General features: G+C 34.0%; 1 protein-coding gene across 3 annotated transcripts in view; it reads left to right on the top strand.

The window, feature by feature from the left end:
* The window catches only part of LOC124368958 (guanine deaminase), a 77,925-nt gene that overhangs the window by 1,811 nt on the left and 61,933 nt on the right, over positions 1-14,181 (top strand). For all 3 annotated transcript variants that reach the window (XR_006923023.1, XM_046826531.1, XM_046826532.1), the window contains exons 2-3: positions 4,207-4,252; positions 9,363-9,458. Coding sequence is in view for 2 of the 3 variants with exons in the window: in XM_046826531.1 (XP_046682487.1) it covers positions 4,207-4,252; positions 9,363-9,458 (142 nt within the window). In the remaining variant the exon portion in view is untranslated. The remainder of the gene's footprint in view (positions 1-4,206; positions 4,253-9,362; positions 9,459-14,181) is intronic.

A 14,181-nucleotide genomic window follows, 5' to 3' on the forward strand; every position in this document is an offset into this window, starting at 1 on the left:
ACTACACGTTTTGGAATGAAATATTTTATCATCAGGTGGTTAAAAGTGCTCCACACAATCATGATCCCGACCGCTACTGTCTTATAGTAGTGATCGTGTGGGCGTGGTAGGCCTAATTACAAATACTGTTTGAACAATCTACTTACAACTACCTGGTAACTTACGATCATACCTAAATACAGTATTGGTTTCCTGATTTTAAAACAACACATAACAATAACAAACTCACACCTTACTCTCAGGTTCAATTAAAAAATCAATAAATACATTAGTTAAAAATATTATATTGTTCTCAATCAGCACTCAAATACATATATAATTTTCCAATCTAGTTAACGGTATTAGACTTTGATTCGTGGTACTTGAGTAATGAACGTAGTACACAGGATAAAATTTGTTGCAGTGCTGACCGTGGAGTGCTCAGATGGCACTGAAAAACATAGACACACTAATAAAAAGCCCAAAACAGAAAAGTAACATAATGCACTTCAATTTTAAATAGTAAAAAATCATTTTTGATTTTCACCCCCTCAACATTAGCCCCCCTTCATAGTTTTGTTCTGGAGGACAATTAGAGTATATTATTAATGTTAAAATCATAATTGGCAACTCTGGCCAATAATTTCACTGATCTATGAAATTACAATACAGCCTTGTTTATCATATCTCTGGGTTATTTGGATCGGTTTTACGGAGTAGAGTTGCTCCAATGTTTTGTAAGAATAAACAATTTTTGTTAAATTTCCAGCAATAGTTTTCCATTAACACATATTCACATTCTGAATAACATTTATATTATAACAAATTAACAATGTTGATTAGGCCTATGAATGTTGATAATTGTAAAGTTTGAAGATGTAAATAACTTGAGACCAACAGCTTCTGTGCTACTCCTGATGTGGAAATTAAATTAGTAGCTTTTTCTTCATAGGTAATAATATTAAATATTATTTTATTTAATATCAACAGATATAAAACAACAGTTTTATATAGGCCTAATAAGGGTTTGTATTGTTTTAGACAGTTTGTTGTTTTTGTATTTTTTAACACCATAAATTGCAAATTACAATGATGGGTTAGCTAACTCACAATGTCAGTGACAGTAGGCTGACAAACTCCCATGGCAGGCAGTAGGAAGACTCGTGAAAATCTGTGTTTAAGGGTTACATTTATAAATTTACATGTATATGTAGTATCTTTACTCATGGCTCTTATCACCTTATTCCCTCGAAGTTGCCTGTCGACTAAGGATCGACCAGCAGTATTTCCATGGAACACTCACGAGACAAGCATATAGGTCAATCATATAATTTCACTGCATGTTTGATCTTTTCATATATCAATTGCTTCTCTGCACTTGATTTATTCAATTCTTTGGATTTCTCCTTGTATTAAATGAATAAGTTACTTTTGTCTTTATTCACGATGTATAAAGAACACCAATTCAGCTTACATCTGAATGTGCATTGCGTTTGTAAACATAGTTGGTCTTAGTGGAAGTTTGATTTATTATGACAAATTATGATAAGAATTGAAAAACTCTGACAATGTGTACAGTGGTTTTGCTATTCAAGATGAACAACAAATTATTGAGGAACTCCGGGACAGTAATCTCGAGGTTAAGTGGTAGAGAGGACTTTATAGTCCTAACTTTGCCTCTAATAAAGACATTTTTCATTTCATTTCATTTAATCTAGTCAGAGTAAAATTTCTTTTAAAAGTTTACTGTAGTAATAAATAATAATGGTAATCAAAAGGATGAAAGTAAAATGTTTGGATTAGAAACATTAAATAGTTTTTCTCAATAAAGAAGAAATTGAAAAAAAATATGGAAAATGTAGTAGAAATAGGACAAGACAATGTGAATAATATATGTAGGCATAGGATAAAAACTAATAACCCAAAAATCTAAACTTTGCCAGACCTGGATGTTTGAAATAAAATTGTATTTTACTTTTGTAAAGTTACATTTATAAAAATTATTGTGGTGAAATTGAGGCCTTCATTTTAATAAACAACAATAATAGCTTTTTTCTTTAAATGTTTTCTAGTATTTTCATTGAAAAACCTTTCATTTAGAGAATATTATAATGTATTATTAAGCATTATTTAAAATGGTCATATCCAAGTGTCAATTTCATTTGACGCCAAACTATTGCTCACCGATCGGTCCTGCACTTCTCTTCCACCGGTGATTGGCATTATTTGCTAAACTTGCCCGCATACAATTATGTTTTAATTTAGTCTAGTAAATAAAAGATAAAGAACCATAAATTGGCAAAAATTAGTTCTTTTCACCTATAAATCATAATTAGTTTTATGTCATATGTGACTTTTGTCTAAATCATGTACTATCAATAATACACTTGATACACTTATTATTTGAGACCAGTCCCTCTGGAATCACCTGACAGGTACTGGTCTCAAGTGATGGTTTTGGTTCATAGGGAGCAGTGTGAGTTAATTTGTTAAATGCAAACATAATCGAGTGGTTGTTGCTTTAAGAATCCTAATTTATCTGAATAATTTAGGTCTGAATATTGAAAGCCATCCTTCCCATATCTGAACAATAGTTTTTTATATATATATCTCTTTGAACACCAGCTCCTGAGACTGCTGCCAGATCCGTTCCACCATCACCCGAGAGGCCGATACTACCCAATTTGTATATTTCTACAATGCTTTACGATTCGCTCTGTACTGCCCTTAATTTTCATGTAAATTGGGTGATGTATTTGTTTCATAGCTTTTTAGAATTGCCATCTATTACCGTAAATTAAAAGTGCTTTATGTATATAACATATTTGCTATTACTATGAAAAAAGAAATTTACATAAAATTATCATTTTGGATCAAAAAATGTCAAAAAAAATTTTCCCATTGGAAATATTTTTTATTGATTAAGTGGTTATATCTTATATTTATTACGAAATTACAGAACATATTTTGAAAAATAGATTGATGAGAAATACTTAAAATAAGTGTAACATATCAAAATAAATAAAAACGAACAGCTGTGTTAAAGTCATTAGTGATATCAACTTTAAAATTAATAAAGGTACTTTTATTATAAAACCCAACCTGTCGAAACAAACTTTAAAAGTTTGTAAATAAAGTTGTAAATCAAATGTTGGTGGTTTTCACATGAACCTCAACAGTCCAATCAATTGGACATTGGGTTAACAATGTAAAACCAGTAAAAAATAAATACTCTTAAATTTATGCAAAAAAATTAACTTCTACTATTAGGCGCAATAGGAACCAAATTCTGACGTGGGCTTTTGCTCCCATAAACCCCATGTTTCCTGGGCTATGTAGTTTAATTAATTTCCATATAGCTCTCAAAATACAAAACCATATTGTTTTTCATATTTAAATATAAGGAGAATATTTCAATAAATAAATAGAGGGGATCTTTGTAAAAACTGTTGATTTTGCAACTATGAGCTGTAAATAATATTTGAGGAAAATTTTAGCTTCTTAAGTACGTGTGTGTGGTTTAAAACGCTCTAATATAATGTGTTTATTTTAATATAAATTTTAGTTATGTGTTAGGTTAGTTAATACCTGAGAAAGAGATCAGATTGCAGGTATCAAAACTTAGTGTTACTGAATTGTTTATCATTGAACAATTGCAAATGTCCAGAAAAATCCTGTTTCCTCCACAATCCTTCCATCGTCAAAAACAAACTTCAATGGCATGTAGCATGTGCATTAAAATGTATATATTGTTTTATTTTACTTTCTCTTAACTAGACATCATTAAAAAATAAAAAGACCTAAATACTGTTTCATTCATGAAATCTTTCTGCTATGAGGTTTGGAATTTGTACTTAAATCACTCTTGGGGCGTAAGTTCTTCTGTAGAAAGAATTTTTAGTAGTTTTGTATTGTAATAATGGAACTCCATTATAAACTGTGAGACTTAAGATGAAATGGAAGTTGGTGCTCTACTAATGGTTGTATTGTTCTAATCCACATCCAGCACAGCTTACTACATTTGGAAAACACATGTTTTATAGCTTATGATTTTATTAATTATATTCTCGGTAATATACTACTTTATAAATTTAAATTTATTTATAAAGATCAATGTACAATAATAAAGTTAAATGTAATAATAGGATATTTATGCTAAAATACATGTACTAACCGATATTTAGATTTTTCCAACATGTTTTTAATAAATGGATTATTTATTTACAGTGATAAGGAAATTGAACGGAAAGAAGGAACCAGACTAAAAATGGAGGTATGTCAAATAACTTTTAAAATAATTCTTTGTTAAAAGAGACTGTTTTTATTTTTACTGTTCTGAAATGGATATTTAAAGTTTTTAACAGTTTTGAGGATTGTAGAACAGACCATACCAACATATGGATGTACAGTGGAACTTGGATAATTCAAATCTCAAGGGACCAATAAAAAAATTCGAATTATCCAAAAATTCGAATTAAAAAAGTTAAGAATTAAAGGCTTAAAATAATGACACTTCACATCTTTACTGAAAACCTTTATTGAAAATAACATGAGTGGTTGTAAATGTATGTTTTTATGTACATTTATACTAAGCAAAGTATGGTAAAACAGTGCAAAATTGAATCATGAATTATCTAAAAAATACACAATTACAGTATATGTTTATCAGTAAAAGAAAATAAGTTGAATGGTGATAAGTACAATATTATTTACTTTTTCTAAAGAAGTCGGAAATCTTCAATTGTTTTCGAACGTTAAGTCTTTCAGAAGTGACAAAAGATTCTACCATATTCAATGAATTGAAAATAGACTCACTTACGTCATTTTTACTTTAAAAAAAAACGTCTAAGTTCCATGATGTGATGTGCTGCTTCGGCCGCACTCGGAACGTTTATTTCTGCCCCAACTGATGACTCACCGTCTTCGTCACTCGATGTCATGTCGCCATCTTGTTTATTGTTGAGCACTTCAGCGATGATCTCCGCGTCTGTTATCTCACCACATACTGCAACATCTTCATCCACGTTGACAAAATCTTCAAAAGAGATGGCAGGGTCAGTAATGACGTCCTCCCAGCCGTCAACTGAAGGTAACGCTTCCGCTATAATGTCGTTGGCTTTTTCGGCGTCGTCCTCCTTTTTTACAAAACCAGCTTTTTTAAAGCAATGTTTGATCGTTTCGGGTGTTACTTTGTCCCAAGCTTTCTTGCACATGCGAGAGGCTTGAAGAATGTCTAACTTGATTTTTAGGGCGTCACAATCTTCAGTCAGTACGTACTCAACCAATAAACGTCTGTAAAAATGTTTTAGATTTTTTATGATCCCCTGGTCCATAGGCTGGACAACCGAAGTCATATTGGCAGGAAAAAAAATTACTTTAACATTTTCCATTACTGGAATCGTGTTGTGCGCAGTACAGTTGTCTATAAACAAAATAACTTTTCGTTTTTCTTTTATGAACTTTTTGTCTAAGTTCAACAACCATTTCTCAAAAAGGTGACTGGTCATCCAAGCTCTTGCGCTGTTCACATACTCCACTGGTTTTGATTTGACGTTCTTGAAACAACGGGGACTAGCCGACTTGCCAATCATTAGTAAAGGCAGCTTTTCTGATCCGTCCATGTTTGCACCAACCAGGAGAGTAATTCTCTCTTTACTCAGTTTTCCTCCGTGGCATTTTTCTTCTTTAAATGCGAGTGTTTTGTCAGGGGTGCATTTAAAAAAAAGTCCCGTTTCATCAACATTGAAGATGTCCCTTTCATCCCGATCCTGAATCATCTCCTCCAAATCTGTTTTCCATTGGTTGGCTTCTTGTTGATTAACGCTTCCACTTTCATCACAAATGGATTTGAACGAAATTTTGTTGCGATATTTGAAACCGTCAAGCCACCCTGTACTAGCCTTAAAATCTTTTTTCCCCAATTCAGTAGCAAATTGTTCAGCTTTGATTCTTATGAGAGGACCACTCACTGGAATCTTCTTATCCCTAGTTTGTTTGAACCACTTTAAAACACAATTGTCCAAATCTGGATTTTCTGGCTCCCTTAATCTTTTCCGGTCTTTAATGTTCTCACTTTCACTCCCGAGAATTTTTTCTTTATTCTTTAAGTAGGTGGACAATGTGTTAGGAGGAATTCCAAAGTCCTTGGCAATCTCAGATTTTTTCTTAACCCCCTTCTCTACTTCTTTGATTGCCGCTATTTTTTGAGCCAAAGACAAAGTTTTGTATGTTCGAGGATTACGAGGCGACGACATTTTGCTCAACGAACAAAGAGTCAAACACTAACAAATCATATGTAAAATTACGGAAGACATACAGCACTGTATGTAAACAAACGACAAGCGAGAAAGTTCACACACCGGCACAGTTGTCAAGATAGACTAACCACGTGAAACTAACGGTTGAATCAATTTACAAAACAAAGAGCTGGTGGGGAGTGGAGTGGGTGGGGTGGAGTGACCTTGCAGGCAGCGGAGCTTGTGCCAGTCGCGATGAGTCACGTCTACAAAACAATAGGCGCGGAAGCATACAGCCGAGCCGACCGGCCTGGCGGGAGGGTGGCTAGATTTGTGTCCAATGGCCTTGAAGCAAGTGCCTTGCGAATAGAGAGAGTGCAGCGTCTTTTCGAGAATATTTCCACTTTAAAATCGGCATCGGGTTCGAATAAAAAGTTCGAATTATCCAAAATAAACTTCGAATTAACCACGATATTTTTACATTACTTATATAGAAAATGCTAGGGACCAATATAAATATTCGAATTAAAGAAGATTTCGAATTATAGAAGTTCGAATTAACCAGGTTCCACTGTACTAAGAATCTCTGCATTGTTTTGGATATCTTTGTAAAAAACATTAAAACATTTTTCAACCTTTTTTGAACATTTAAATTTCTTTTTATTCAGCGTGAAATAAACTAAGCTATAACAGCTGTGGAAAATAATTCATACAATAAATTAAACACAACATTATGGAGCATTATCGAGGAAACATTTGAGGAAATTGAAAATGAAGAAAAGAAACGCATTGATAAAATAGAACACTTACTTCAGCTAAATGCAGATGTTCAAGGTCAACTCACCAAAGAGAAGAACCTTCACCTAAAATTGTTTATGAGGAAGATGATTTAGAACTGAGTCAACTCATAGATGGTTATGAAAACAAAATAGCAGAGCTTGAAAAAACTATTTCCTTACTGCAAAATAAAATTGAAAACCAAACAATTAGAACAAGACTTTTAAAAGCTGTATGAAACAGACCTCCTCCAATGAAGAAATAATTAAGAACACACCACAGATCCATGCCACATCCCTGCTACTAGAATGTCTGACATCAAAATAAACTTGATCAGTTGACAGTGGCTATTAAGATCTCAACTTCAAGAGACAGTCAAACCTCCCAACACAAAGTGACAGATTGCAGCTTCTCCCCGACCTCAGGAACCGGTCAAACCTGCAATCAAACGCTGAACAGCACTTTAACAGAATGCATCAGCAAATCTCTGACCTCAGGAACCAGCCAAACCTGCAATCAAAGACTGAACAGTACTTTGACAGAATGCAGCAGAAAATCTCTGACCTCAGGAACCACCTAAACCTACAATCAAAAACTGAACTGTACGTTGATAGAATTGATCAACCCCCAGACAGACCAACACCTGAAGAAAGACAGCCAGAAGGAAAAAACTGAACCAACATCCCTTGATTAAGGTCTATGCTAAAACTCCAATTCAGCTACAAGTGATCAGCAAACAACACAAGCCAAGTCCAAAGAAGAATGTATTCAGTATTTCTTTGCAAGTCTCAAAGCATTTACATAAACAGCTAAAGTCACCTCAACACCCATTAAAGCACCCGCCCCAGTAACACCCACCTCTGTGCCATCCACTTTGACGAGAAGGCCACCCATTACTGCTACTAAACTAGGACCCTCAGAAACCTTTTGCAGAATTTTATGAAAAAAACATTAAAAAATTCAAGGCCAACTATTTTAAAAATCATCTTCCAGCTGCAGACATGCACATCTCACCTTTTTTAGAATCAGACAACAATATAACAGGCAACAGATAACACTACTCCACCAAAACATTAAGAAACTTGAAAATAAAAGAGACCACCTAGATCAAATTTTGACTGAAATAAACCTACCCTAGTAGTGCTGGCGGAACATGGTCTCTCAGAGATGGACTTAAAATCAACTGGAATATCAATGTATAACCTAGTGTCACAATTCAGCAGAGCACACCACGACTACGGAGGTGTAGCAATATACCAGAGGGAAGATGCTGACATCGATTTAGAGCTAACAACTTCAAATCACAGTGAAGAACTTATGTGTGAACTTCATGCCACCACATTTAAAATAGGCAGCTCAAAATTAACCATAATTGGAATATACAGACCTCCCTGCCACTAGAATAACCCACACTTCATGCATTTCTATCGACTGCACTGCACAAACCTACCTCAAAGTGACTGTTCTAGAAACAGGCATATCAGACCATAAAGGCCAACTTTGTACATTAAATATTGCCAAGAATAAAACCCAAAACAATACAAAATTAGGAAGGCAGAAGAAAAAAAAGAATCACTGGATCAGCTGAAAATAAATCTATCAAACCATTACTGGAGAAGGTTTTATGCTTCAGAGACAGTGGACGAGTCCTACAACTTTTTTTACACATCCTGACAATGGAACTTAACGCAGCATGCCCTGTAAAGAAAATTAAGCAAAGAGGAACAAACAGAGTGCAACAGTTCACAGACAGAAGATCAATACAGTTAAAACAAGACTATCTCAACTCTCATCATAGGCATGAGTTAACCGGGCGGACAGAGGATAAAACCATCATAGCCGAGAGGAAGAAGTGTTATGACCTCAACCTGAAGCAAGCTAAACAAGCAGAAGCAACCCAAAAAATTCTCCAATTGTACAAGTCTAAAACAGTCTGACTAATAATAAACCAAGAAACCATTTTAGCACTGATAAGCCCACACTGTCAATAAGTTGTATTATCACTTATAGGAGTACAATGCAGTTTAGCATTGAATACATGTTGAATTGTAACTACAGTTTCATTTTGTAAACTTTACAATAAAAAAACATTGTATTCATGAATTTGATTTAAACACTATATGTATTTAAAAACCTCAATGTATACTGCATTATGTATATAGACCATCTAAAATAGTGAAAAAACTTACAAATCCATGAATCAGCATTTCCTTTCAATTCAATAGGTATTCAACAGAAACATTAGATGTATTGTATTACCAAGATTGAACATTATTTTAAGACCATGCTTTAATGTTACTGTGTTAAAAGTTGATGTTACTTCAGTTTACCTTAGAAATTAAAATAATTTGAATGTGTATTTTTTTCTAGCATACCATATTATTTAAAGGACCAATGATCCATTCCGTTGAACGGGACCATGTGACTGTAATGGAAAGAGGTGCCATTATTGTCCAAAAAGGCAAGGTAAGTCTTTCATGTTTTTGTCTTATAACAAGCTTCTTTAGTGTTTTGTGTAGATAGAAATTGTTTTAGTGGAATGTTCTATGTGGATTATGTTACCATTAAGTTAACTATAATGATTTATTACTATACTATTTAACTTATTGTGTCTGGGATAAAGTGCCACATCCACCGACCTATGCCTTCTCTAGAGCAATGTCATGTCCTCTGACCACCAATACTCTATTGTATCTGAGTGACTTTCTTTTAGAGGTCGAGGTATTGTAGCCTTGAACAATATAATCCATTTTTACATTTTCTATGTTGTTGGTGTTACTTGGCATATGTTGAGTGTTTTCTCATGATAATGAAGTCCATCTGGGTACCATTCCTGAGCTTATTGACATTCCACGCTTTGAGATCTAGTGGAATGTTCACTACAGAAATTTTGATTTGTTGTATAGATTTCAGTACTACCCTTTATGTCAACGATTTCATTATTTCATTTTCTGTTCGGGTCATTCGGAAAGTAAGTTACTTTAATAAATAAAAACTTACACGTAACTTTCACATCTTTATCATTATACAGGTATATACATTTCAAAGAACTAGACTTAAAATAATTTTCAACCTATTTACCATTTAAATTTAAGCACTTATTTCATATAGGTCAAAGCTTTTCGATATTTAATATTACCTATTGAATATTATTATGCACGTAACTGATCACAGCGGTTTTTTGTGACAACGAGGTGTGACAGATACCCACTCCATTGATTGACTTTTTTTACTCTGATATAAAAACCCCATGTTTAATCACAATTTATTATTTGGTTAAGAAATATGTCATCTTTCTTCATGGTACCGGATAAGAAACTTTATAACTATCTGTTTTTAACCATTTTCTTTGTTTTGAGTTTATTATTCAAGAGTTTGGGTATCCGGGGCACTACATTTACGATATCCAAGTTTCACAGTCACAGTTTCATACTAGACACTAGAGTTCTTGTTATCTGTGGGAAATAATTTGAAAGATCTGTGACTGTGTATCTGATTTTTCCTAACCTTATGATTGATGTGTTTGATGAGGTCACCATCGCTAACGACAGACAATCAGACATTTTTTATTTTGTCATGGACATTAGTTTGTTTGTTTTCTCATTGCACTGGACTCGATGAATTTCCACTGGTTGCATTCCCTTTCTCATAAGAAATCTAGTGACGGTATGTATGTCAAAGTAGACAAGAAAGTTGATTGCGGTGGCCATTTTAAACATAAGTTTGGAACACTTAAAATGGCATAGCGACCTTCACTATGCCAGATCATTCTACTCCCCTCTCCTATTCAACAGTCAGATGCCTGAGCAACTTACTTTCCGAATGATTTTCTTAATTTCTGCTGCAAAAGTAGTGATGTCTGTGACTGAGCATGTTGAATATGTCCTGGCATTCAAAATCAAGGGTACCCTTGCCGTTCATGATGGCTATGTCCACTCTTTGTTAATATTTTTTAAATTTGGTACTCAATTGCATTCGTTATCTGGATTTTCTACTTTCTCATCTAAATTGTGTTGACTACTCTAACCGCTGTTCACACAAACAAAGCATTGCTGTAACCATAACTTTTTATTGACATGTTAATAGCAGCGATGCCTTAGTTGTCTGGGAACTACTTTGTCTTTCCCAGTTATGATATGGCTCTTTTGAATAAGAGAAAACCGATCTTGTGTTCCTGAACAAACTATTATGGTGAAATTCTCTTGGGGAACTTTTAATAATATATTTTATTGCTGCCAGACAATTACAATGATTTGTAATTGTAAAAAGTAATTCTTAATTTTCAATGAACTATTAATAAACTAAAATTTATCACTCACTCATCCAGTCAAACATACAAGAAAAAGTGCATTCATTCAGCTTCCATTCATCTCACCAGTAATTTATTTCTTTGGCACCAGGTTTTTATCTTTCTCCAAAATCATTGGTCTCCCAGTTGTTTGCCAGAAACTAGCCCACTCTATAAAAAGTCTTTGAGGCCAGAAGCTGTTTTTAGAAGTCTTAGATGCCTTGGGCGTTTCTTGGATTTTGAGTGAGTTTGGCAGATTATTAACAGTACAACACCTGCTTGCGAGGGAAAGTGCTCAAAGCCTGCCGTCCTGTGCTGGCCATTATAGAGATTATTCCTGCCTCTTGTGTGTATGTCTCGGCCATGTGTTAAGGCACATTCAGATAAGCGAAATTACACACTTTCAGGTATATAGAGGCAGGGTAAAGTCAATATCTGCATATCTTTGAATGCAGGTCTGTACTTTGTGAAGTAGACTTCTTCGAGCATGTTGACTTTCCAACATGACTTTTAGGTTATATATGATTTCCATGGATCTCAGGCAAAAATGTATGAAATTAATTTGTTCAAATTTACTTTCAGATTGATATGATTAAAATATTGCAAGTAATTCGACCACATATGAAAGAACTGAGCCACAATGTGGCACTCACTGAATAATGTGCGGTTCCAATTTTTGAAGAAGCAAACTTTGGTCTATGCAATCTTTTTTAGGGATTGTGTCAGAGAATTCCATGACCTTCTCAATGATGAGCTGTGCTAGTGCTCTCTTACCCAATATGTTTAGGTGCATAACATGTGACATGAAGTTGTCAAATACTTGGAGCGGTCCATCAACGTCACTCCTTCATGGCGATATCATAGTTCTAGTACGTATTTATTTATCAACCTGATATTCTTGTTTACAAAGCTGTTTGATGCAAAGTCGTAACAGTGTGGAATGGTAGATGTCATATATTTGTATAAAGAAGTTTTTCATTTACTTGTAGGTTACGTATCCCCTTCCGTTTGCCACATCATTTGTGCTCGCTATGAGGACGTGGCAGTGGTCTGCAGAAGGCAGACCTAAGCCAGAGGTCGACGCGATGGTCAATAGACCAGCCTCTGGCTTACACAGACTACTAATGTTTATTTGCTAGTGCAGATTTTCTCTAACCAAGCCAGAGATGTAGCGGGTATGACTGTTGCCAGCAATGGAGATAGTTTTGAACAACATTTTTATTTGATGCTTGTTATTCTTCCTGGTTTTTTTCTTCTTTGTTTTGTTTTTTGTTTCCTTCTCTTAGTTTTTTCTTTTAATTTGCGTGGGAGTGAATGGACCAGTAGGTACAACTGCATCCTCCTGTAGTATGTCAATGTGATTATAAGTAGAAATTTATTGTACTGCAGAGTAAATAAGGAGGCAAAATATTTAAATCAAAGAATGAGCTGGCTACATATATTGAAGATAATAAACTACCTTACAAAATTGACATCTTTAACTTTTCTACAAGATTGTAATGTGACCTTAGAGGATACCTTCGACAAAACCACTATTAGTACAAATATCTCAGAATCAGCACAAACTGAGACTGATAATAGTCTGAATTATAACACTCATAACTCTTCTCCTAAGTACTCCACCACATCGGCACAAACAGATGATAGTTACGACTCCATTATGACAATAAATGTACTACTTGGTAAAAACTGGTTATCAGACCATTCTTTATCAATATTTTGATATCATTAATTATACATTTCTGGAATCCTAGTTAGGACTAATCCTGAATCGTGTTTTAAGTCATGGCTTGAAATGTGTGGATGATTTTGACCATCTAATAAATCCATTACATTTAACAACATGCAAGTATTTGTTCATCCCAGTAAATGATGCAGTAACTATATGAAGAAGGAGGTTCAAACTGGAGCTTCCTACTCTTCAGTAGAGAGGACAACAATTTCTTTTACTATGACTCTTTTAAAGGGAAAAATTATCCCTCTGCTGAACCTATTGCAAATAAGCTATCTGCACATCTGAGCGGTAACCACAAACCTGTGATCAAGATGATCAATGTTCCCCAACAAACAAACTGTTATGACTGTGGTATCTTTACCTGCTATGTGATAGAATGGATGGTTTACAGTATTATTAACGATGGAACCAAAGAACAAACAAAATCAAAGAAATCATAATAAGGAGGCTGATCTTATACAAAAACGCTTCATCATGGCTTATATAATAACAAACAATGTCATAATTTAAAACAGGACACTTTGGTCAATTATTTTTAAAGTTTATGAACAGATGAAGTCATCAGTACCTCCTACTGCTCATCCCAGTTCACACACAGCATTACTACATTCAACACAGGAGAAACTGAATCGACAGACTGAAGGTAGTGTTCTAAATAAAAACAATGAGTGGACTCAAGTTAAACATAGTAAAACCACGCCTAGAAGTAAACATATCTATGATAAATACACTATTCATAGAGAGGTTGGCACGTCAAACAAATATCTTATTCTGGTTCAAAGTAATAACATTTCAAAATATTCTAAGGATGAAAATAAAACTGCAAGCAATATAAACAATGGAAAAGATAACAAATTAAATAATAGAACATCAAGAAATAGGAATATTTATACTAAAGTAAATAAACTCAAGAACAGAATAAATGCAGAATTCTACTCAGATAGTCAAGTATAATCGAAATAATTAATATTTCTAGTAAAGGAAAAATAAACTTGGATGTATTAGTTAGCCCAGGAGCCACTATAAAAACTTTTCTGAATAATACTGCATAATCTCATTGTAAGCCACTTACAATAATCGCAGGAACTAATGACATGTTGCAGAAATTTACTACAACGTTCTACTACAAACTATAAAAAGAACTACGCATTCTTGGTAAGATGAGG

The sequence above is a fragment of the Homalodisca vitripennis genome, chromosome X (genome assembly GCF_021130785.1).
Source record: "Homalodisca vitripennis isolate AUS2020 chromosome X, UT_GWSS_2.1, whole genome shotgun sequence".
NCBI classification, from domain to species: domain Eukaryota; kingdom Metazoa; phylum Arthropoda; class Insecta; order Hemiptera; family Cicadellidae; genus Homalodisca; species Homalodisca vitripennis.